General features: G+C 39.5%; 1 protein-coding gene across 3 annotated transcripts in view; it reads left to right on the top strand.

Moving 5' to 3' along the window:
- Positions 1 to 26,786, top strand: part of C2H8orf34 (chromosome 2 C8orf34 homolog) — a 187,511-nt gene that overhangs the window by 4,846 nt on the left and 155,879 nt on the right. For 2 of the 3 annotated variants that reach the window (XM_054193001.1, XM_054192999.1), the window contains exon 1: positions 17,534 to 17,650. The exons of the other annotated variant lie outside the window; for it this stretch is intronic. In XM_054193001.1, coding sequence (XP_054048976.1) covers positions 17,582 to 17,650 — 69 coding nt within the window. In that variant the 5' untranslated portion in view covers positions 17,534 to 17,581. Of the gene's footprint in view, positions 1 to 17,533; positions 17,651 to 26,786 lie in introns of those variants that run through there. 3 annotated transcript variants of the gene reach the window in all.

The following is a 26,786-nucleotide window of genomic DNA, read 5'->3' as shown; positions in this document are numbered from 1 at the left end:
TTCTTTGCCGCCAATAAAAATAGTTAATGGGCTTCCTCAGGGAATGCAGAGATGGAAATCTGGCTACAATACAGCCTCCCTATGAGGACTGGAAGACACTGCTTCCTCCCTTTTTGGAATGGTCTTGGGTACCTATTGAAAAATTAATAACAGAATACAGAGATAGTGATGATAAAGTGTACATTCTTTCATCCCTACAGTGTAGCACCCAGTGACAGCAGAATGATTCAATGAGATTTAGAGAGGCAAGGATCATTAGAGAGAGAAAAAGCAAAGAATAAACGTGCTTTCCTAGAATGAAACAGCATTGTTTTCTTAGGTGTCTGAATATTCTATAGGAAACTGTACTTTAAAAAAAAATGTTGGTTTACTCTAGTTACACTTTTTCTGCTAAACCTTTTTTAACAGCTTTTTTTTTTTATTCACCAGAAAACAAACTTTTTCTTTTTTTTTCTTAACTACAACTGACTTCCCTGTATATTGAACGCTGCTGCAAAGAGGATGGGGATTTTTCCCCCTCCATGTGTTTTGTGTGAAAGATCTCAAATAGCAGAGGAAAAAACCTGAAAATTAGGAAATGCTTTCTATTATAATGTGAAGAGCTGGAATAGGAAAGGTGTGCAATCTCTCACACTGCAGGTCTTAAGGAATATATTTGACAAATGTGTGTCACAAGTGATACAGATGTAGCTGATTTTGCCTTTGGACCAAAGAATGGCATAAAGGACTTCTCAAAAACCTTTCTAGACCTAATTTTCGATGTTGTTATGACATTCTAGTATGAACCTGAGCTTGCCCTGACCCACAGGCTGATAATGAAACACAGTCAATGTTCATTTTGTATCATTTGTGGTTTTGCACATCTGCTGGCATCAATAGAAAAAAGCTCTTTCTTTACTTTGAATGTTCAAAGTCCCATTTTGGAACTGATAGTATCTGGTAATTTAGAACAAACATAAAACTACTTCAAAAGCAACCATTACCATAAAATTTCTATTTTAGACTTGAGTGAAGTTATTTTGTTTTATTTTGTGTTAATGTAAAGTTATGCAAAATAGAAGTTAAGCATGAAGAAACCCACTTTCAGCTGCTATAAATAAGAATGGCATTATTGAAATCAATTAAACCATTTCTGCCTGCTCCAAAAAGTTATCTGATTGTAAGCATTTTGCTACACAACTGTGTGTGCATTACAGAAGTAAAAATTATTGTCTGTCACTGCTTTTACTATCTTTCCTAACAGGATTTTGAATAAACTGGGCAGTATGTAAGATCTAAATCCAGAAAAATGTAGATTAGAACTAAAGTATGGGAGGTCTACCTCTGCAAAAGCTGGAATTGGAGTCAAAAGGAACTGGAAAGGGTATTCTGCACTCTACAGCAAACATTAATAATAGTTGGCCTAGCCTGTGGAATATGGAGACTTTTCAAATGAACTGTGCTTTGGCGTTATTTTTTCAAGGCACTTACTTATAACCAGACATGTAAACTTGTACTTCTTCAATTCTTCATATCCATTCCTTGGGCATTATATATACATGCATATATATACATACACACACACACGCATATATATACACACACATGTGTATGTGTATTTATATATATACACGTCTGTGTATGTATGTATGCACATATTTAAATCTGTTCTGTTCTTTTGCATTTGCCCTGGATTTTTTCCTTTTCCATTTGTCCTGTCTGCCTCTGTGGACCGGTCTTATGCTTCCCAAGATGCAGACCACTCAGCTTTTGTTGACTCTGTGCTCATGAAGCTATTAAGATTTGTAAAATTAAGCGTATGCATAACTACTTTCAGGAAGAAGGTCTCAGCTGTCTCTAGGCACCTAAATTTAAACATCTGGATATTGATTCTATTTGATCTTGTAGTTTCTCTGGCTTCTATTACAACAAGGCTAACCTAATTGCCTATGTGCTCCTACTGGCCCTGGCTCCCTTATTAGATATTGGGAATATTTACACAGTACATTTTCCAGTCTTTGTGGATTTTCACTGAATTGTGGTAAGCAATTTCTATCTATCTGTGTGCCTTACTGCTTTGACTTGCCCCTTTTTGTCTAGGAGTTTCTAACCGTGCTGAATTCTGCAGTGAATCTTTTTCTGACCAAGCAAAATTATTCCATTTGTCATTGCAAGTTTTAATTACCAAGTTTTTCTTCTCGTTTGCATATGTGTTTAGGATTTTACTATGTTCTATTATGTGGAGTTTTTTTCTAAATATTACTTCTCTCTGGATGCAGCATATGTTTGGCTTTGTTATATAACAAACCTACCAACCCAAAATCTAACTGACACTAAAAGCATTAGTTCTGTTGAAATATGTCATATATGTACATATAATATGTTTTCCTTGCATAGAGAGCACTTATCTCAAAAGATTTTAAACCTTTTAAAATTAACCTATATATACATTAAAAGAAAAGCATAAATGCCCAATGACGTTAAAGAATATAAGTAGTTACAAATTTTGTCCATATTATCTGTTGAATAATTTCACAAACCATACACTGAAACTATTTAGTAGATATTAGGCTAGTAGTTTTGATCCCACTTGACTGAAAAATCTTTTTTTTTTTAATTTGTCTTCTGATTCACCCTCACAGTTCTGATAATTTATGAATAATCTTCCACCAAATTTCATATGCTAGTCCTTGTTTTGTTCATAAGGTTATACAGTATTCTCTGGCATACTCCTCAAATTCCTACCATAATACCAATCACATATTTTTAAACCTTCCTCAACAATGTTTACACAATCTATTGAGCTGTGTGTCTTACAGACGGACTGCAATTCCATTATAAATGTATTGGTTCCTTGTTGTTATGTTCATTCAATACATCAATTACAATTTTGCAGTACTCCTGCAGTCAGGTAGCAGATTTCACATTTGTGGACCTGCTTCCTAAAGAAATTATAATCTTTTCTTTAGAAAACAAACAAACAGCTCTTGCCCACAAGAAATCCCTGTGCTTTTAAAGTCCAGTTTTGAATAGTTGATGAAAAAATTGCAAAGTATGCACAGGCAGGTAAACAGCAAATGTAGAATCGTAGAATCATAAAATCATAGAATGGTTTGGGTTGCAAGGATAAAGGTCATCTAGTCAAACTCCCCTGTAATGATCAGGGACATCTTCAACTAGATCATGTTGCTCAGAGCCCTCTCCAACCTGACCTTGAATGTTTCCAGGGATGGGGCATCTACCATCTCTCTGGGCAATCTGTTTCACTGTTTCACCACCCTCATTGCAAAAAAATTTTTTCCTTATATCTAGTTTGAATCTACCCTCTTTTAGTTTAAAAACGTTACTCCTTGTTCTATTGCAACAGGCCCTACCAAAAAGGCTGTTCCCACCTTTCTTATAATAAGCCCCCTTTAGGTATTGGAAGGACACAAAAGCCTTCTCTTCTCCAGGCTGAATAACCAAAACTGTCTCAGCCTTTCCTCATAGGAGAGGTGTTCCAAATTTAACAGATCCAGGGATTAATTTAGAAAACTTTCTGAAGTGGACTGGAGAATTTGGGTCATTATAGGAGCAGACAGGGCAACCGAGGATTTGTGGAAAGGGTGGGTCTCCTACTTCCTCCTTCTCCCTTGGTTTTTAATTTCTGCAATTGATTTTCACATGCAGAGAGCAGACTTCAGGACTTCTTGCTCAGTACTTGAGTCTTCAATGCGGGGCACATTTAATCCCTTTGGAGAGTTCTGGGTAGCTGATTGACACTATTCATTTATGTGATTAAAAGGGAGATCCCAATACATCTTTGGAATAAATTCTGCTACACTTACTCATCTCAGAAAGCATCTCTGTCCACAAGCATTCTTGATATATGTGCGACTGGAAAGTTTTATTATGTGTGTTAATGGTAATTATATTACTTGGATAAAACCCTTCTGAAGAAGGCAGTTGAATTTGAGCAGGAGCTGGAATCCACTCTTTACCTCTCAAATAATTTCTGCAGCAATCCAGCGTCTTCTAGCTCATTCAGCATTAAATCACACCAGATTAATTGTCAAGTTGCAAATCACTAGTTCAATCTACTAAAGCCCCCTTCTGAGTTTTGGAAGAGCATCCAAACTTGGTGCAGGCTGACCTAAATCAGTTTGTATGAGCTGAAGAGATCACAGAACAATAAGAACTACTGTTCATTTCTGTCATCATTAAAAAAACGGGGTGGGGGGGGAGGAGTGAATACAATGACCATATTATACAAAGGAGAGCCATAAGGACTTGCTAATCACATTAAATAATAAATTTGAGATATGCATAATAGCATCTAAATAGCTTAAGGTTTCAAAATAATGTGCTTATTTGGAGCAGAAAACTATGAAAAATTGTTGGTGTAGCTGTTTACTGTGAGGCTAAAGGTTGATGCTGATTGCCAGCTGGAGGAGAGAGAAGAGGAAGATGCAGGGCAGAGGGTAATTTTTTTCCAGTGATAATTACACCTGTGAAAGCCAAACACTTTCCTACCTACTGGGTAGTTTCTGCCACACTCTGTGGAATGAGCATATAAATGTCCTCATGCATAGACAAAAAGGGTTATTTTTAACGGTACCACCTGAAAACGCTTGGACTTTTAGGCTTTCTCTAACTGAAACTTAAGGTTTTTTGCATATTTCTATTGCAAGTATTAATGTATGTCTCCATTGCAGAACTGGGTAAGACAAAGCTAATCCAAGCAAACCGAACATCTGTATCTTTGCCAAGTCTATATAGTTGTTTCCAGGCTCATTCTTATACGAAGGGAAAAACTTTGGGGTGCATGGAAGGACCACAAACCTCTTTGTAATTTATTAAGCTGTACCATTCTGCATTTTTTGTCTTTGGAGAAATGTGCGTATCAAAGATCTTTACTACCCCCCAGCACATTATAGCTTATTGGAAGGTTTCTAATAAGCCCACCTGGTAGAAATTCTGACCTTGAAAAAGGAATGCCTTTTTCAGCTGCTGGTAGAAAGTAACGCATTTATATGGAAAAGCTCTTCTTTCACGTGATAACTTGAAGACTTGATGCCTGGCAGTCTTGTGGCCTAGTCTAATACAGAACAGGAAAATTGTTCTTTCTAGAATCCTGACCTAAGAAATTTGAAATTTCATACCACTGAAAATCTCCCCTACCTTACCCGGGAGTAAAGTTCGGGTAAACATAAGAAAACTGCTGATAGAAAATACAGCACTACAGAAATGTCTTTGTAACAAGTTACAATTGGTTTTTTTTCACCTGGATTGCACTTTTGAAAGGTTTTGCAAATGTTTTGAACGCGATTCTGCTGGGGCTGTCACCTTGCCAAAGTGTTGGGTAGCATTTAAAGAATCTTTTGGGTGGTGTATTAATATCAGACTGCAAATTATAATCACGGTCCAGCTGCTTTAGGAAAACTTAATTGAACAGAATGTATATAAAACCTATTTGACTCCTCGTCTGTCACTAGAGTATTTTTTGTCTATATGGACTAATTTCTCATTCTTATTTTACCCAAAGTGACATTAACTTTGTCATTAGGATAGATCAACCACTGCAATTTACATCTTCCCAAACCCCAGTTCCAGTCCATTTCTTAAAAGCACACTACCTCTTCTTGCAGCATGCATTTTGCACACACCTTATATCTGATTTTATTGTAATCACTCATTTCCTAATGTTCCTTCAGCTCATATCTTTTTTGCTCTGCTTGGCATGCTCTTTGGACTATATCCAAAATGGTCTCTGATCTTATTGTTCAGTAGACCATATGAGAAAACACATCTGATCTTATCCCACAGCTCATCACCACCATTGTATTCCGCATAAATTTTCATAGTCGTGCTAGAATTTTTATTTCACTTACTCTACAAATCTAATGGAAATTCTGTAGGACTTAGGAACTAATCCTTTTACAGGTCACTTTAATGTCCAAGCAACTCTACAAGCATTGCTTTTCTTGCTCTCAGGGATTGGTATTAGTTTTCTGTTAATACATGGTGGCAAATCTTATTGTCTGCGATTGTTGAGCACTATGAAAACAGCCTTATTTTTGTGTCTCCAAGCTCCAAATCAGTTGGGAGATCATCACTTGCCCATTGGTAACTTTATCATCCAGTCCAGGCTGGACACTGAAGGCTACGTGTGTCCTCATACTGTTTACTTCTAATGCTGTGTGGGTGTAGGGGTGGGCTGATCTGAAGCCTGTCAAATGAAACGAATGACGTTCATTGTAAAACGAAAGGGTGTGTTTTGGGGCCCGAGCAGTTCCTTTATCCCATGCTCTTGTGTCACTTCATTTTGAAATGACACTCTGATTCCTTCCTTGCACCCCCTCTGAACTTTGCTGGCCGTACAGCTTTCTCTAGTGCTCTGTGGGGCTCTTAACTCCATTAGCACACTCTCTGCCACTTTATCCTTTGCCTCAGAGTCTGAGGGCAGAATTCCATATAAAGAACATAATGGCTTAATCCAGTAATTTTGATGTATATAAGCTGCTCTTTCAACAGCCTTGTAATTATATTATATTCTCATAAAATAAACTACAATTACAGTCAATTTCCTGATTTAGCTACTACCCAGACCAATTGCATTATATTTGTCTTTAAACATATTGTATACATTTGCATTCCTGGTATGTTGTTTTTCAAGCTTCTTGAATGTGAACTGAAACTAAATTACACTCTGTTTTGTACTTGTAAGGAAAATGTCGTCTTGTAGTATTTCCATGTCCTTTCTTTGTCCATGCAATGCTTTCTGTGAGCATTTAAAACTGCTTTAAAAACACTTTAAGATACCTTTACAATGTTTTAAAACTAATTCTCAGGTGGCAGTTTCTCTCCTGTTCTCAGGTGGCAGTTTCTCTGCTGTTCTCCTTAGATAATATCCTCATGGGAGGAAGGAGTGATTTCAACCTCTTTCAGAAACCAGAACCAGATAATTTTGTAATATTATGTATTTTTTTAATTTATTGAATGAAAATTAGAAGAGGATGCCTATATGCTAGCCAGCTTTTGACTGGAATGTACTGCTTTAAGGTGCTGGTTATAGTGGAATGGGAACTCATATTTGAAACATCAGTTTATTCAGATTATGAGAAACACTAACAAACTAGAATTTAATATTTCTTATTGCTAACCTACTTTTAAACTAAGAAGCAAATTTTATCTCTGTAAGAGTTAATTTTGTCATGAAAAGACTTATAACCTGTACTGGTGTATATACTACTTGAATTTCTGTTAAAATGCAATGCAGCAGAAAACAGCTCATCAATTTGGACCAGCCGGTCATAACACTATAAAGGAAATATATTTGTATATAGCTTCATTGCTGTCATGCATAATGACTCAAATGGGTATGCATTTTTAAACTAAAAAGAAACATAAAATTTGTTGTGCTGCTAGCAAATAAATGATTTGGAGAAATATACCAAATATTAATATTCCAATAAATAACACAGAATATAAAATTTTCATCATTGCAGACTACGGATTAGGTAAGAGAGGACACCAACAGTGCACAAGGGCAGTGACTGAGATTGAAAGTCTTGTCAAGAATGGTGGGCGGAAGGGGAATTGAAGAATTTTGAAAATCAGTGCAAGTTCAATCTCAGTACAGAGGTGAATGCAACTTGATGGAGGAGAACATCTGCAATGAAACATCTGAAACATCAGATTTGCAGCCTTCAACAAAAGTATCTTTACTACAAATGTTTCAGCATAGGCAGATAAGAAAGGCAAAACAAAGCCTAAAGTAACAAAAACTGAGATTCCTATCCTTGGAATCCATGTTAGCATCTGAGATGAGAGTAGTTAGGTTAGATCCTGGGATAAAGAATTTTTTCAGTGGCAGGAATGCTTCATCTATGCCAAAGAAAGGGGTAGAAGGGAAAGCGGGGTGCCTAAGAGGCCTTTACAGACTAGACAAAGAAAACAGTGTAAAGTAGAAAAAGAGAGAGATGCTCATTTTACAGTAAGGAAATGCATTGTCAGTGAACATGTGGATTGTGTGTGATGTGCTTAAGTACCAGAGACCAAAACCCAGTCATCTTGTTTCTTTTTTCCCCACACTAATACTGAATTTGCAGAGCATCCTTACTAATAAACAATAAAGAAGTAGATAATATGCTTATCTACTTCGATAGATAAAGTAATCATCTATTTGGAATACCTCTTCATGCAATCATTACTGATAAATAGGAAATGAACAGGGGGAAAAGAAATGGGAAAAAACATCTGAGTAAGAGGGGTATTCCATTCCTGAATGGGCTTGTGGATTAATTGTTTAGGATAATGTTCACTGCCAACTTAATCTCCGAAAACTATCCAAACTGATTCTCCAAACCTTTTGAAATGTTGCAAATACCAGTGTACTTTATCTGAAGCTCAGTAATAGCAACCTGTGTACATGCTCACAATCTGTTGGAGATACCGACAATGCCATTCTTTCTTACATTTTCTCTGTTTTGAACAGACTGTTCATTCATGCATTTTTTTTCTCAAGTGCAGCATGTTGCTACTTAAGAAAAAGGCTGCACCAACAAATCCGGCAGATCAATGTATTTCTGTTTTCTGAAATATAACTTCTCAAAATTCATTTCAGAGCTTCAGGCTTTCTGTTCTTTTTACCCTTTATCCTTACTGTGGACCTGATACTGATCCAACAGAATTTGGAGGCATAGGTTCCATCTTGCAGGTGCTCCCCTACAGCATTTGCCAAAAAGCCTTAAAAGGCATACAAATGTAAAAAAATTCTTATGCTTATCTTTGATAATGTACTGAAGTCCATAAATTACAGTCTCTCAAGTCATGTATTAATGCTTACCTAACAATTAGAAAATAGTTCTTGTTGTAAAGAAAGCCACTATGCTGAATTTCTATAGTGCATTATGAAAAATACACTATAATTCTACATGGGTCAGTTGGCATGACTATTTCCCACAGAATAAAACATTCAAGACTCAGTGCACAAATCCAACTGGAATATAACTGCATTCCAATTCATGTAAACACACTAGTAAGAAGATTTAAAGCAGGTCAGCCAATGATTATCAAAACATTAAAATCTTGGCTCCTAGAACACTTAAAAATACCATTAATAGTTAATTGCCGTGTTGTTTGTAAGCACTGAATTAGTATCTCTATAATATATGTGGCCTATATTTGCATGTTTCGTTCTTTTGAAGGGAAGTTGGTACCAACCTGCATATTATATTTTATATGTAGAGTCTGGAATTTAAATTTTCCGATAAGAACATGACTGAACCTAAAATATTTCTGTGAAACAGACAATACATTCCTCTATTTGAATAAAAAAAGTTTCCATCAAAATAACCATCTACATCTTTTAATAAAAAAGCTCAGGCACATAGGTAACCTAGTCTCTAAATGAGCCTTTCAATTTTGCTACAGAAGATAATACTTCCTTTCAAAATTGTTTAGGACAATGAAGCTTATGAAATGTAAATTCCTTTACCAAGTGCTTGAAAATTAATCCTAGATTAAAAATACATTTTAAAATGTTATTAGGGATGTCATGTTACTAATAACAAGCCAAGCTTTTCCCTCTATTTTGGGACAGGAGACAAATTCAATTACCTTTTTGCTAATTGTCTGATGTATGTTCTTATTGTAAAGCATATTCTTTTAAATGCTTTAAGTTCCTAATTGCTAGTGGGAGACAGCTGTATGGTTAAGATTTGGTGTATCGGGTAGAAAATGCAACTCATTATCAAGGCAGCAGCCTATGAAGATCCACGCAAATGCTGCTTTAAGAAAATCAGTTGAAACTTTATGAAAGCAGGTAGATGCAGAAATTTTAAACACCAGTTACTTTCATAGCAGAAATATCCATCTCTCTTTCCAATTAAGCAAATCAGCCATGATGAAGTAACCTTGTGTCCAGCATTTTCCATGAGAAACAAACCCAAGGGGATGGATCCCAAGCCAAGAATTTTTCCCCTTTAGAAAGAATCAGATGTGTGTGTGATGGCTGCAATGCTGCCAAGGGCAAGCATTCAATGGCACATTCAGTCCAAGGTCCTTGTCCTCCTCTTCAAGGACTGTAATGGGCATTGGCATTAATATTTCAAGGACTTTCTCTAATTTCACATCCCTCCGAGTATAAGCAGTAATCACCCAAGGAGATATTATTACCGAATAGTTGCTAAGCTTCCTACTACAGGAAATTAAATGGGATCATTACTAGCCTCCCTCTCACTAAAAAGCAACACATACCTCTGCCTGGATTTTTGTGTGGAGATAGCAATCTTTAGGATGGTAAATTTTCAATTTTTAAGCTCCTGTCCCTGGGTATTGTCTTCAAATCCAGCTCCATTATGTCTGGAAAAGAAGATACAGCAGCGTTGCCAACTCTCATATTTTTTACCATTACTCTTCTTATGTTTAGTGTTGGGTTTTTTCTGCCTCTAGTTCCTGCAATCAAATGGCTACAACAGGATCTTTGCTTTCACTATAAAAAATAAGTTGCTAGAGATCAGATCACAGCTTTGTGTCGGGAGGGGGAAGGGAAGGAGGGAGGGCCAGAGGCCTTGAAACTGTGAAATGTAAAGCTTTAAGATCTATTTTAAGGTCTCTCTTGATGAGACCCATACCCATTTTTTTTTTCTTTTTTTAAACATTGGAAGTTGGCATTACTGGTGCGCTTATTAAGCCTAATCCTGTTCATTCTTAGGTATGTTCCTGTAATAAAAAGCAACCTGGAAAACAGCCTCCTGTGCGTTTTGGGATTCCTGAGAAGAATCCTTGACTAGTGTTAACTTGTGTTGTTAAGAGCAGGGGCGTCCAAGTTGTACACACAAAAGCTAACTGGAGCGTCTGAAAACCAGTTGTCCTAAACTTCCGCTATCTAGATTGGCTTCTGCACTGGTTCACTCTTTAGCAGCTTTAGTAATGCTACCTGCTTTCAACAGCTTCCCGGAGGAGTGTTTTATAGGCAGATAAGGCTTACCAGCCCTCCTAGGTTAGAATTAGCTGTGACTGATCCCTGCTGACCGCCCCACCCCCCCAAAACACCATGTAGCAATAAGCTTTAAATATGTTTACCTTTAAGCACCTGACAACCTCACTTACATGTATGTTTTTAGCTAAAAAACATGCTGAAATGCTTGGTGGTTCAGAGCCTACAAGACTACCGCCGCAAGTAATCAGGATACAGTTGGCAGTACAAACATTTATAATAATTATGCAGGGAGTATAAAAACATATTCCAACTTTATAGACCCTTAAGTAAACCTTGCTGTCTGAATGCAATAGACACGCACAAACGTATTCGACTACAGCATGAACCAGAGCTGGCAGCTGAGTCGGGTCCAGCACTTCTTCACGGCCACGTCTGAGATCTTCTCGCAAAGCAGTTTTCACAAGGCCGCAACCCACGTTAGCGGAGTGTGACTCTCTATTCCCCTCTAGTGGCTGGTCTGCATAATACTAGAGTTACTAGTGACGGGCTAGAAAAACTAGACCAGACTCTTGGGACAGCAATACACGCCAAAATGACTTGGTTCAGTCCCTGCTGCCACCCACACTACCAGAACGCCAGCAGTGCACAGACAAATGCTCTGTGGTCTGGCAGTGCTACAGAGGGAGGGGAAAGGAACAGCTTTTGAAGGCTTGTATTTTCATGTCCTTAGACACTACCAAATAATTAAATTAATATTTGTAGCCCTCAGAAAGGAAGAGGAATGTAACTGTCAGTTGGTGTTGTAGTTTTTTATTTAATTATTTGAGTCCCTGGGTGTTAGCGTAGCTGAATATGAATCTGGCCTATCCATCTTTAGGAGGGTACCAAGAGCTCTGCTTAGCTGGCTGCATTGTAGTCTCAGCTGGCTTCCTAATAATGCCTGGCTGTAGTCTTCTGTTCTGCACTTAAACTGTGAAATCTCAGAGCAGATTTGTCCTTGAAACATATTTAATATATACAGTCAGGTCCTGCTCTATTATCAGTGTGCTCATAAGTACTGCTGCTTTTCCTTTTACTTGCGTATTATTCTTATGTGTAGCCAAATAGAAAGAAAACAACTATAAAAGTGCTAAAAATGGATACAAGTTGCAATAAAATCTTGAAAGAACAGTGATTTCTGTTAGTGGTTGGACTGGTAATATGATATTAACTAAATTTTTCAAGTTTAGATGGATTTTTCTCTGAATAGGATGAGAGAACTCGGAAGCAGGAAAGTGAACGTGATGCATGAAAACAAATTACACAATACATCTGAGAATAAGAAGAGTCAAAGAGGTAGTCACTCATCCTCCTTAAGCACAGTTTGGGTTTATGAATCTTGGATTTTCTAGTGATTTGTTCTTGTCCTCATTGAGAGCCTGAGGATAATGCAAGCTTTTAAGTTCCCAAGGGCTCCTGCCCTGCAGGGAACAGGAAATGTTTTACCAGAGAGGCTTAGGTTTGTGACCAAGATCACAATGTATAAAGGACAAAATATCCAAAACTTAGGCTGAATTCTCTAGGAGAATGATGATGCAAAGGAGTCCTTGCTCTTTACAAGTCTGAGTCTAGCTCAGATTTTGAAGTTGTATGGCTCTTGGTGCGAGTAGAAAACCACAGAAAGGATATTCAAGGTTGTCTAAACTCAGCTGATGCTTGTGGGGATATTATCCTTTACTGAGTAGGTTTAAAAAAACCCACCAAACAAAATTAAGTATACCAAATCACTAGCATGAGCCCTCCAGCGATGTTATTCCCAGTTCTGTCTGCTAACTTGATACGGGATAAAAGGTAAATTGGATATTTCAGTACAATGTAGTAAGATGCTTCAATTTCTTTTGACAACATGCTATCTGAGCAGATCCATTTTTAGGGGAATACTAAATAAAAAGCTAGATGGCAGCTTTCTAGGTCAGGAACTGCTAGACCTCCATTATTTTAAAAAGCTTGAAGCACTGCAATATTCAGCCTGTGTGTGTGTGTGTGTGCGTGTGTGTGCGTGTGTGTGTGCGTGCGCACATGCGCTGTTTTAAAAAATTTTACGACAGGGATTTGTAAAGTTCCAAGGCGATGCTTTAGCAATAAAAAATAATGCCTCATGTACAAAGTGCAGGAACTCAGGGATTTTATTTTCCTGAAGGTAACTTCCATTGCATTTTTTTTTAACTTGCAAGCATATGTTAAGAACTACATTTAGTCAGCTGTTGACTAATGGCTCTTACCTCTTCATGAAGTAGATAATGTCTTTACACAGAATATCAAACTCAATACAAACAGACCCCAGTAATGGAAGAAGAATTCTTTGTTATAAAGTTACTGCATTAAAGGAAACATTGACAAAATTGAAAGCTTTATAAAGAAAATATCGCCAGGTTTTGATGAATACTACTTCTTTTAATGTGCCTGCTAGTTGTTCTTTTTTTTCTTAATTGTTTTTTGAAAGGTTCATTAAGGAATGTCTTATGATTTTTGATAGCTGAAACATGAAGCACTTAATGGGAGCTAGAAAGCCACGGAAAGGTCTGTAATAAATTCATGTATTGCCACTATAGATTTTTCTCAGATCTTAACGTCTCTTTTGCACTCCAGATGCCATCTCAAAAAATAAACTTCTTACAGAGCACATGGATCAAATTTTAGCCAGCAGGGAGAAAATTGTTGACTTGGCACCGGGTATTTGTGACCCACAGAGTACCTTTACAGACAGCCAAGTCATCAGTTTCCTTTTCTGCTAGGCAGTGGCAGCTCTGACTCCTGAAGAACACCTTCTTTGCACGTAAAGCCTGGGTAACTCAACTCCACCAATGATGAATGGGTACTGCAAGTGCCCATAACTGAAAATTCGGTGTTCAGCATTGGAACTGCAGCATTCTTATTCCTGAAAAATGGATGACAGGACTGAAATTATGCAGAATACCATGGAATTACTTAACGGGCCCCCACTTCAGTGAAGTCCTTGAACTAAGTCAAACCAGAAACAACCTAGCGAAACATGCATGCCCTTCTTCTCTTGGCGAGAAGAGCGATGGATGAGAAAACCACCAACATAGGATGGTAAGGAGCACAGAGCACAGATATCACACGTGCAGACACAGGGTAAGAACTGAACAGCGCGTGGTCACGGGCATCTTGAAATTAGCTCTGTTCTTTTGTCCCTCTCCCTGCTTTTTTTGGAATCTTATGGTTTTTTACTTTGTGTCATGCATATAATTTGAAATTGGGACACCTTTCATGTTTTTGATGGCTGCGTGCAAATTTTTGCAGCCATTTCTGTTTTTGCAGTTCAGTTCCGAGTGTTACATAGATGCACATGCTGAACAATGTTCTTTAAAGAAAAAATTCTACAAAACGAAATAAAGATCATCGCAAAGCACAATAGAGAGACTGTATTTTATTAGTTGGGTTGTAAAGTAATTTAGCGTGCAGTTGCTACACAAAATATTGCTGAGTAATATAAATTTATGGATGTCACAATCTGTAATTTTAATCCAAGATATTTTTTTAAATCTGTGATGCTTTGATGAAAATAAAAGTTCATTTCAAAAGACCTGTATTAGTTACTTTTAAAACCTAATTTGAAATACCTTAACTAAATTAAAAAAAAAGATTTTCCCCTAACGACTGAGACGACAGAAGGGATGTACCCAGCTTTCTGTGCTTATTTGCAAATCACAGGTATTTACTGATAGCTATCTTAGTGTGGCTGGTCTTAAATCTAGCAACAGTTTTTGTGCTTTCTTGGGGAAAAAAAAGAGGTAAAAATGCTAACAGTGAACTTCCTTTACCTAATCTATCATGTCACTGAGCTCTCTGCAGGAGGCACCTGCACTCCCATCCTTCAGCACGCAGAGAGCTTCCTGTCAGGGAGTGGCTGGAGACCTTCAACTAGGAAATGGGAACACAAAGCCCTTGGTAAGGAACTGTCTGTGTTCATGTCTCCTTAAATTGCCTAATCCATATCAAAGGATAACCTGTCAGTTAAGTGTTATGGGAGCTGTGGGATTACGAGATGTGTCTGTTTAGAAAGCTGATTCTGCATTTGGCCTTGGAAGCTTCCCCAGCCACAGTAGGATTGCTAGTGCGTCTCCCAAGCCAACTGGAAAGTCTAGATTATATGTCTGAGTGAGAATTAAGAGAGGGAAAAGAAGGGCTAGGGAAATAGGAAGCAAAAATGACAACAGATACCAGAAACATCCAGCATCCTTAGAGATACTAACAAGCCACCTGGAAATAGCGTTGGGCAACCAGCTCTAGGTGACCCTGCTCCAACCACAACTGTTCTGTGGGAGAAAAATAAATACCACAACCGAAACCCTGAGGTTTTAACACTGAGAATTTAGGATTTGGCAAATTGCACAATATGCTTAGACAGTTATGGTATCTTTAAAACCTCCTTTAATAACTTCTCTTTTCTGTTTGTATTGCTGATAGTCTTGTTTCTTTCCTTCAGTCCTCTTATTGGTTGACATAGAGCAAGTGACAGTTTGCAGGTCCTGGTGCGGTCAGGTCCCAGCAGGTCTGGAAGTAACTGCTGCTTTGAAAAGTCAGGCTGTGTAGGGCTACCGAAACATATGTTCTCATTTTTGGATCATGGGAGGGAGGCAACATTTTACAAAGTGGGAGACTTATCTATTGGAGCAGTCTGGGTTCTGGTGAGATTTGTGAAATTTTACAAACATCCTCAACTGATAGGAATCATTAGAGCCACTACAGAAAACCTGCATCACTGGCAATTACCCTTATGATTGTATGATCCTCATTAGGCTGATTAAACTAGCTTAGCACCATATTATTTAAGTAGCACCAGGCAAAGCAGCTGTACTTTGCTGGAGATGAAATGCTAAAACTCTGAGCTGATGTGAATTTTAGAAGACTACCAACACACTAAAAATTCAAATGAAAAAGACTATTTTTCAGTGGCTACTACAGAAAATAAACACAGACTTACTGAGACAGTGAAACTGAGCATGTTCCAGCAAAACCATTAAAGAATTCCACAAGCTATTGCTTATGTTACACTGCAAACTCTCTTTATAATACACTTACACCTGACCTCCTTCTAAGTAGAAGCATAAGTTTTAGGTCAGTAAGGAGGACTTTGAAGTCGAACAACAGTCAATGGCTGTGGAAGCAGAACTCACGATCTTTTGACTCCTGACAAAATTCGTCTTTAACGTTTCAGGAGAGGCTTGTACCCTTGCTTTTGCAGAACACTGCTTGACTGGGAGCAGGCGGCCTGATTCAGCAGATGCGCTGAACGCTCCCAATACCTGAGCTGTTTTGTGCTTTTAAATGATTCTTGTGAAAAATAGGATATGTCTTTTTCACTGTTTTGTGGGTGTGTTGGTTGGTTGTGTGGGTTTTTTTTAACAGGTGAATGCTGGTACAGCAGAATCAGTTACTGCAGAACGGAACAACAGAGGAGTTAAATCCTGAGAAGCATGCTTTTATTTGTTCTTCTCTAAAGAGTGAAAGGGAAAAAAAAAAAAAGCTGGTTTTGACCCTGCTTCCAGAAAGGGTGGGGAAACTAATTACTTGAAGTGAAGAAAGAATAAATACTGCTTCTTTGATGTAGCCATTAACTCACTGCTCCCTGAAGCCAGTTGGAAATTTCTCATTTTGTCCACCGGGTTTTGGGTGAGAGTCCTTGGCTGCCTGAGGGAACTCAACACACCCCGAGACCAGGGCACACCTACATGGCTAATCGAATTATTGTATTAAGATGCTCGGTGTCGCTAATTGGGAATTTCATCAGTATCATACGAAAGCCAGCATTGTAAGTAGTAGATCCTCTACTGTAGTCCCTGCACCCCCACTCCCTGCTCTCGGAGAGACTCGTTTCACTCCCATCGCGACCCTCGACCAGGTGAAGTTTGCGAGCGCCGGCCAGGCCCCTCACGGCGGGCGGCCCCGCGGGGGGCTCCCGGCAGCGGGGAGCGGAGCCGGGCCGGGGTCCCTGGCAAAACGCGGGCGGGCAGCGGCCCCGGAGAGCGGGAACTCGTCTCCGCCGGGGGAGAAGCCCGTGCCCGGGAGGGCACGGGAGTGGCGGAGGGAAGGCAGCAGAGCAGCCCCCGCCTCCCCGCCCGCTCTCCTCCCCCTCTCCCTCGCTCCCGCCTTTTGTGCGCCGGAGCCCGGGCGTTAACGGGCGCCAACGGCCGCGGCGCTGACAGGAGCCCCCGGCCATTGGCTTCGGTGAGCGGCGCTGTGGCAAGGGCGGCAGCTCCAGCCGCGGCTGTTCCCGTAACCAAGGCGCTGCCTGACACACACAGACACGCACACACAGACAGACAGACCGAGCGCGGCCTCGGGGGCCGCCTTTACAGCTCTTCTCCCTGTACCATGCTCCGCTGCCGGCAGCGCCCGCCCGCTGCTCCCTGAGGGGAGAACAGCCCGCTGCCGCCCCGCCACCAGTCGAGCGGGCGACTGGCGCCCGGCTACCCGCCCCCCTTCTCTACCCCGGCTACCTGAGTTAGCTCCGTCCCGGGGACTTCGGGCTGCCGCCCCTTCGCAGCGCCTCCCCCAGCTCCCGCTGTGGCAGCGCTTGGGCGGCGGGGGAGTGAGCCGCCAGCAGCCGGAGGGACTGCAGCCGCCGCCGCCGCCGGGGGAGAGGAGCTCCAGCCCCCGCCTCCGGAGCTCTTCATGGCGTCTCACCAGCAGACCAGGATCCAAGCCTACCTGGAGAAGAATAAGATCGGTCCCCTCTTCGAGGTAAGGTGCGCTCTTGCCGGCCGGCTCCTTCGCGGTGGGTGCCCCCGCCATGGCCGCGTCTCTCCCCGCGGCACAGGTGAGTGCAGCGGGGAGCGAGGAGGAGTTTGAGGCGCCGCTTCAGGGTCTGCCCGGCCGGGGAAGGAGAGGGCAGCGCCGGCACCCCCTGGCACCGCACCACGCGTGTGCCCTCGCGTCCCTCCTCCACGCCCCTACGAGTGTCGGAGCTCCGCTCAGCCCTCCCTTCCCGGCCATCCCGCGGATGCGCCCCGCTTCTTCCCCCACGGAGTCACCGCCCTCTGCTTCACAGGTGCCCCGTCGGCCTCCCACCCGCCGCCCCGGTCCCTGGAATCGGCCCCGCGGGGCTGCCCGCCTCGCCTCGGCAGCCGCGGAGCCGCTGGGTGGTGGTGGGACGGCGGCCCGGTCCCGCACGGCCCCGGGGCGCTGGTCCATCCGTGAGCAGCTGGCGAGAAGGGGAGAGGTGGATGGATGCCACCCCACCGGGAAACCCGCCCTTGGGACCCGGCACTCGGGAGGAAATCTGCCCTGGGAAAAGTCCCGGTCGATGGCATTTTCCGAAATTTTTATCTGTAGTCATATACTTGGGAACTCTGTTTTTGCTTTACATTTTCCTTGGTCTTAAAAAGATGCACTTGGTTGGATTTGTAAATGCACAGATGTGCATATTTTACTATTTCTGTGCATAAGCTATGAATACTTCGAATTTAAAAGGGTACTAGAGCAATCGTGATTATTACCATTTTATCATCCTGTTTCTCATACAGTTTTTACATCTAAATGCACATATATTATACTCTGGCAGTATTATCCCAAGACACAAGTCTCCTTTTTCAGTATTTAACTTGTTCTCAATCAAGCTTCCTACGTATGAAATCTCTTTTATTCTGGTGTAGTGTATGTTTTGGGTAGCATTTGCCAACCCTCATAAGAAAGGTTCAAATTTCGTTAGAAAATTGTTCGCTAAGGGTCATTTTTTATATTTTGCATGGACCGAGGCAGGTTATGTTGGCCGAGCGTCAGAGGTGTTAGATATATTCATTTTGCAATAAATAAAACCCCATTTGATGGAACGGTAACTGGTCACTAGGGAACAGCAGGTGATTTTTCTACTTCTAGAATTCATAGAAACGGAAACATTTGTGCGGTTCAATTTCTGAATAAAAGACTGTTTAATCAACACAGTTGCCAGAGCTATATACGTAACTGACTCCTGTATATTTCAATTAAGTGCCTTGGGGTTGTTGAGGAGTTAGGCCCTTGATGGCTGTCATTTTCTTCTACATTTTCTTAACCCGTTGCTTTACACATTAAAATTCAAACAAGCTATTTGATGTTACTGTTCTGAGTCACTGTATTTTAACCTAGTTTCTCAGTAGAGAATTCTTCTAGTTTCTCAGGTGCTCATGTCTACTGTTCAAATAGTAGGATGCTTCAGTTATCAATAGCGGAGGAAAAAGTGAAGAAGTCGTATTTGTTACAGTGTTTCACGTGTCACTAAATATTTCACTAATCACTACGATGTATGAATTTCATTGTGGTAGAAGGAATCTGTGGAAGGCTCTTCGCATAACCTTGCAGGCTGTCTACAGGTTGTTAGTGCATTCCTGTACACCAGGAAGAGATTTTTGTGTGAAATCCACTTAGACCTGAATACTGGGGAGTGGATTTAACATATAGGGCTGTAGCATTCATGTAGCTGTTTAAAGTTATTTTAATCCATAACACTGGGAGGAAGAGGATCGTAATTCTTATCTCCTCAACTTCCTGATTAGCCATTTAAAATCTACTTATATATTTCATTTTGGTGATGTATTTTTTGTTCTCAACAGTTTTTTGATGATCTACAACCCGAGCTTGATCTTGTAGTCCTTAGTAAGGGGAAGACATGTAGTTGAAGTTGTCAGGAATTGATCAAAGGCTATGCATAGGGTGAAGTTTATGCTCTATACTAGTATTCCTATTATGTATGCATTGTGGTGTATCAAGAATACCATGTGTTCACAGTCAGATATATTCACTAATGCATCAGTTTTTCATGTCTGTAAGAGTTCTGACACATTGAGAAGACAGACCTGTGCTTCGTCTTTCATTCAGGAACAGCTAGTGTTTTCTTACACCACTTCAGGTTTTGATGCTAATTAATCACCACTTGTCATGGATGACAGCCATCTTTTTTTTTGCAGTGAGTACTAATTTTCTAATACCAGGTAGGAACAGAGCAGACTTGGATTCGATTTTCTGCAGTGTTATTTGCTGAGCAGGTTGTGACTATAATTGCTCAATATATGCTTCAAGCCAACATTTTAAGGAGTGCATAAAATAATGTTGGGTAATTGAGGGCAGTCACAGGAAAGAACGAAGTGGAGAAAGGACGTGCAGGCTTTCTGAGATGAAGGCAGGGATGGTGATGCCTAAACAGATCGTATTGCATACTTCCATAATGAATGATTAGTGATCAGGAGGACTGTACACCATAAACCTCAGACCATTACACAGGCACAGTTAGCTGGTGTCTGGAACACTTGGAGGTTTCCTGATGATGAAGTACAGTTCCCCTGCGTTAGTCAAGAGCAGTAGATGCTGTTAGTTGCTAGTTGGTCATTCTGTTCCAGTTGCTTGCAGTTATCCCGGTAGTGTCTCTTTTCTCCATTCTGTCCTGTATTTGTGGCCTTCTGTTACCGTGGTTAGGGCTTTTTGTACTTCATTAACCAGCAGTATCTACTTAAGAACATCTGTTCTTTTGGACTTATCTTTTTTTTTTTGTTTTTTTTTTTTTTTTACCTTCAGCACATGCTGCATATGCAGATCATTTTTCTTTGGTGAAATTTTGTATGGTTTGACACTTGAATTATCTTTCTAATCTGTGTAAAAGAGAAGTCTTCTCACTTCAAGAGAAGTGCTGGGTGTGAGATGCAGGAAGACTGTAGGCCCTCTCTTGGTTAAAAAGTTGTTTCCATCTCTATAATGAAACGTAAGAGTAACTATTGGAGAAAGAATTATTGAGTTTAGGCTGACTCAGCAGGCATCAGTCTTCTACTGACTACCAGTACCTGTGAACGGCTAGTAGGAAGTCCTGTCCACTCAGCTATGAATGGTAACACATGGATTCACTTGATTCCAAACATTTTTACTAGTTAAATTCTTATTTATAGTTTAGAGGTGGGAAGGAAAGTGGGTGGGGATTAGTGTATACATCTGAGACTTTGTCAATTTTGAGACTTAAGACAGATTGCAAAACAAGTTCGATACTTCAGCCCTATTTCCCCCTGTTCAATGTAGGTCTTCAAATCATGGTTTCTCAAAACTGTTACTTTTCTGCCTTTTCATCTGACAGATGCCTAAGGTTTTTGCAGGTAAAATTCCTGTGAACCTGTAGGTCAACTTCTAAATGCCCCAGGTCATGCAGGTGTTGTTAGTGCTGACTGTAAGGTCTTAAGTCAGGTTTTCAGGTTTCATGAGCTGACTTATATGTGTAGGTTTTGTGTGTTGTGGCTTTTGTTTTTGGTTTGGTTTTTTTTCTTTCTTTCACTTTTGAAAGCTTAGACATCTTTCTTTAAAAGATTATTGGCATCTGAGAATACTGTGGTAAGACATCTAGTTTCGATTTGAGGAATGCCCTTTAGAAACGCCTCTCTTCTGGGATTTTTATGGTAACACGTAACATAGCACTACCTGATTTTTTTTTAGTTTTTTTTTTTTTTACATTTAACTTGGAATGTAACAAGAATTCTAAATATGAATTATTTCTGTGATGAAGCTTCACTGTTGTTTTTTACCATCTTTCTAAAATGTGAACAGGAGGTGTGTGCCTAAAATTGGCTGGGACATAGTATTCAGAATCAGCACCCACTCATTTCTGTCTGAGTGAAGTATTGACCCACTTTGCGTTTCAAGCATCCAATCCAACAAATTCTTTTTGTGCGCTAATAATCTCAATGAATAATCCTGCTGCCTGTGAGTATCCATACATCTAGACTTCTGTATGACTATGTATCTCCTCAGCATCCAGTTGTGTTGTCATTTGGGCAACCTGACAGTTCTGTGAATTTGAAAGCTGTATCAGCACTCTTAAGAACAGATTGCAATAAATCTTGAAGAGCTCTGAGATAAATTTAGTGTTTTGGAATTTTCTTATTTATAGAACTGCAGCTAAAAAGCATCCGGCAGGTACATTGTTGTTATGCAAACCAGAAGACTGTAATTTCTTTGAGTTATAAAAAGCCAAAATAACTCTTCTCAAAATAAAAATACCAAATCCCTGGTTACCTAAGAGTTTTTCTCAAAGTAATGTGGGTTTAGAGCTATAATTCTTATTTTGAACAACGTAAAGGCTGTGTTCATATTACCACACTTACCTTGTTTTGTTTTATCAGACAAAATTTCTGAAGCAAATATAATAGGAAACTTGTTTTTTATTTTAATTCATGGTGGGTTGTATTTTTTTTTTTCCTAAATGGGATGGCATTATTAATGTATATTATGCACTGGCTTCCATTATTTAGTTTAAAGAAAACAACTATACTTCTGACTTAAACCTTAACACATCCTAATGTACCTGTTTTGTTTGGTGACTAACAGTATTTCTAGTGCACCTTGTGACTGAGTTAGTTGAAGTTTGGGAATGAATTTTGGAGCTTGGACTGTCTTCTGAAGCAACGTTTGCCCTTAATTCTTAAAATACACAAATGTAGACACAGTCAACTTGAGTGTCTCATTTACCAGTTTAAGATTGCTCACAGCATCAAATTATGTTTCAAGCTGCAATGTCTGCAATGTGAATGATAGGGATGGTCTCAAAGAATTGTTTTCTTTTGAGCTTGCTCAAGTAATCTTTTATTTTATTTTGGTATTATGCTTAATTGGTTAGATTCTGTTGCTAGCATGAAAGGGTCTTTATTCTGGATTATGTGAATTTGCATAGAGAAACAATTTCATTTCAGGCAGATAGATGGAGCCTTTGGAAGACCAAGTTTTTCAGTACTTGGACATCATGAGCATCATTTTAGGTACTAACTGATTACCCAGTGACATTGTTTCAGCCTGACAGTCCTTTTTTCAGAGCAGCCAATATTAGCTGTTTTTCAAAGGATGTCTGGAAACCAGCAGTGATCTGGAAATGCCGCAGTGTTACACAGTGGGGGGTAGGGAATCATATATAAACTCTAATTTTTTTTGTTGCCTGCTACAGTAGGACTTTGTGGTAGCCTTGATGTGCACTGAAGTAAAAGACCTACTTGAGGGGAATGAAAATCAAATGGAAGAAAGTGGTGCAGAGATGTCCTTTGCTTTTCAGAGAATTCACTGTGCATTCTGATAGTTGCGTTGGTAAAGTTGTCTTTGAGGGAAAACAAGTGAAAAATACTAATTAAAACTATAGACAGGCCCTTTTCCATTAACAAACAGTTCCATAAGTAATGTCTTTATGCTTTTTGCTTGGGTTTTGCGGTGACCAACAACATGCAAAAGTTGTCAGAAATTTCTCTGTGGATGAGGCGTTCCTAATTCTTCTCTCCTGTGGAATCTGGGTTTAAGAAAAGATGTTGTTTCTGAATGAGGAAAATCACATATTTTGGTCTTGATACCTGACTAGTTAATCTCTCAGCATTTGAAAGAACTTGAATTTTTGTGATGTCTACTCTTCTGCGAATTTGTCTGAAATTAGTCGAAGGTTTAAAAAAATATTGGAAAGAGACAGTAAAAGAGATCACAGATACAGGTATGCATTTGTGTGGTCACAAACATAGATGATAATCACATAAACCTTGTTTCCATAGTGGCAAAAACATTACTTTCCTGAAAGGAAAATGTGAGCTTCAGTGATTGCTATTTTTTAAAAAAAAATTCCTTCTGGGCACAAGACACACAAAGTTACATTCTTTGTCTAATAGTAATAATTAAATTTGAAGAACTGTATCTAAAGTACAAAATGCTAAAATGAAAGAATCATAACTTCCTTTTGCTACATTAACTTTTAATGGTTTTAAACTCTCAAAATTACAATTACTTTGTTTCTTGAGAAGGGGAGCAGAATGCGTAACTAGCTTGCTATTAAAAAATAGTTGGGAAAATGAGAGGTAGCTCTCAATTGCGTTGCTCTCACCATCATGTACCAGCAGAGCCTGGCTGCTCAATGCTAAGGTCTAGAGCTAGCAGATGTTCCTGTTTAAAATAAAATGAAATGCCATGAGTCTAGTGTCTTTGCTCTAGGACATGCAGTGGGACAATGACAATTTTGAATTTTTGTCTGGCAGCCTCTGTACTAATGAATCAGTCTGGATCAAAATAAGCCATGCTTTTTTTTTTTTTGTGTTTTATCACATTATGAAGTCTCTTCCAAGTTTTGGATGATATTTAATGCATGCTGTTAATTAAACTTGAAGTAAGCTCTTCAACTGTTTTGTTTCTTTTGATTAATCCAAATCTTTTGGTACAAAGGACAAATGTAAATGTCAAATATGAAATAAAAAATGTTAATGGCTTTAACTCAGTCTTTAATTTTTTCTGATGTGTTTTTTGCTGTTACTGATTTACACTTTTCCAGGTGAGCTAGATGCTATCTGTACCCCAGAGTCAGCACAGTCTCAGCCTTCTGGTTGTTTTGGAGCTTCTGAGAGGGAAGGGGGCAGCTAATGCCTTAACCGGCATTTCTGCCATGTGTGATGTGCTTCGTTACTGTTCTGGAGCAAGTGGGTTTCTTAGTTAGCTTCTTTATCTTGACTAAAAAGACACACTTAAAAAGACATCTGTTATTAGTGCTTGCTTCTTTTGAAAGTGTTACTTAGTAATCAGAAGCATTAAAAAATTGAGTTAGAAACATAATATTTAAGAGCATTTTAACATCATGTTCTTTTACAGTTTGCCTCTAATTTTGAAGGTCTAATAAATACTCTTTCCCTTTTTTCAACATCTTTTCTTCCCACTTGGTACTGTCCATTTTCTGTCTTGTTTATGTAAATGAAGAGATGGGGACTGATAATGTCTCATTTTCATTTGTCTAGTGATTAAATTTTTTTTTGTATGGTGATTTTTTTTTTTTTTTTTTTTTTTTTTTTTTTTTTTTTGGAAAAGCATGTGTGCTTTTGTATGAGTGAGGGGTAATGGAGATACTTTGTTACCTCTGGACTCAAGGGTTGGCGTCAGGTATTTTTGTGTTCACCAACTTTTGGAACAAAGACTATCCAAACCCTTTATTGTCTGTAATATCCAGATAAAAATGAGGTGTTATCGACTGTATTCTGTATTATCGCTCCTTGCAGAGATGCACGCTTTCTTATTCTCCTAGCTGTGAAGTATGAGAGAGGGATATCTTCTGTCTTAAGAGAAGATGCTTCTCTACCTGAAACCATAAGAAACAGTTAAAAACCAGCTTGAAAGCAAAATCATTTTCAAATAGAATTGTTAGGAAACTGTTGGCGTCCTGAGTAAGGCAGAGTGCTGTTTCAGATATTACTGAAGGTGATGAAAAGCAGCACTCATTTGATAGAATGAACAAGAATTCATGAATTTAATTCCAGGATGTAGGAAAAGAGCATGATCACTTGAAATGTGCACCTATGCCTTTGCCAGGACAACCCAATATGCATATTTGCTTTCAGTATAGAGGTTAATAGCCTTTTAAAGAGCTTGCAACAGGCATATTTTTAATGGCCTCAACTTTTATGTCAGCTACCATATGCCATGATGTGTTAATTTCTCCTTTGGCTACTCAGTTTCACTGAATACCTATTTTCAGTTCCATCCAAAAGTGTTCAGGCAGAGTCATTAAGCTGAAGTTATGATGCCCCTTTGGTTTTACTCTTCTGTTGTTTTGGACAGTTTTCTTTCCCTGTTCACATAAAATTCAAGTGTCATCTTTGCATTAAACATAGAATTTCCAGTGCAACACCTCAGTTTTGAACATAACTTTACATAGCACCATGAAGAAATGTGTTACAATTATGGGAAATGCATGTTACAAAATGAAGAATGTATGTGAACTCGCTCACCCATGATAAGTAGAAGGCTATTTTACATTAGCCACTTCTTATAAAATTTCTGTCCATATGGAGAGTGGAAATTGTTACTTCTTGTGTATTTACATGAAGCATTCTTTCTCTCTCCTCATTTTGCCAGCTCCCTGCAATATTCAATGAGTAAAATAACTCTATTCATGCACCAAATTTCTCTATAGTGGCTGGGACAATATGCTTATCAAGCTCTTTTGTTGGCTTCTGGAGGAGCTGTTTTCTGGGGCAGGAATCATGAGAGTTTGGGTCTTTCAGCTGTGTTGGAGCCTTTTTAATTGAATCATTCCTTCTCTCGTAGATTGTTTTACTCCAGACTCTCTGGTGATTTAGTACTCAGAATTGCAGGCTGTGAGGCTGATCTAATAGCCAGTTGCTGCAGGTCCTGTTCATCTTCATTGCTGGCTGCCCATTCCTGCTGTTCTTTTTCCAGAGCTGGCAGTTGTCTCATGCTACAGCTACCCAGTTTGGGAAGATGAAATAGAAGAAAAAGAAGTCTGAAAAGAGGTGAAAAGTACTCATTTGGTTTAGCTCGGTGGGTCACCATGTGGTCTATGAGAAGCACGGCATTGACTCAGGAGAGAAAATGTAGGTGGCGGCGGGTGAGGGGAAGGAGAGGAGCACAGCTGCCTTTTTCTCCAGCAGCAAGCTGCTAGACGGGCATTAAGTGATCTCCAGATCACTCCTTGAGTTCTAACTAACTGCTCAGTCCTGTATATGAGGAGCTTTTGTGCTTAAGCTACCTTCGTATGAATCTTGGCTTTTAAAGGTGCAATTCCCCTTAGGTCAGGAGAATGTCCTGGAGCCCAGCCCAGTCCCTTCTGTGAAGGAACAGAAGAGGGAGTTGAATAATTAGGGAGGATGGCCTAATGAATTAGGAGGAAACGAACCATATGAAGACACTGAGCATGAAAGTGAGAGTGGATGGGAAGTGGAAGGGGATGGGATGACAAAGATTAATGCTGCATTGCCAACGCATTTTTTTTGTCTTCTATTTTTTATTTTTATTATCATCTCAGTCCCTATAGTCAAATGGGTACCTGGGATCTGTACTTTCTTTTTTTAAAGAAAGGTTCTAGTGCTTGTGGTTGCTGAGAATAAGACTGAAGAGCGAG

This window comes from Rissa tridactyla, chromosome 2 (genome assembly GCF_028500815.1).
Source record: "Rissa tridactyla isolate bRisTri1 chromosome 2, bRisTri1.patW.cur.20221130, whole genome shotgun sequence".
NCBI lineage: Eukaryota > Metazoa > Chordata > Aves > Charadriiformes > Laridae > Rissa > Rissa tridactyla.
Note: the sequence above shows the minus strand (reverse complement) of the source record. Positions and strands in the feature narration are given on the sequence as shown.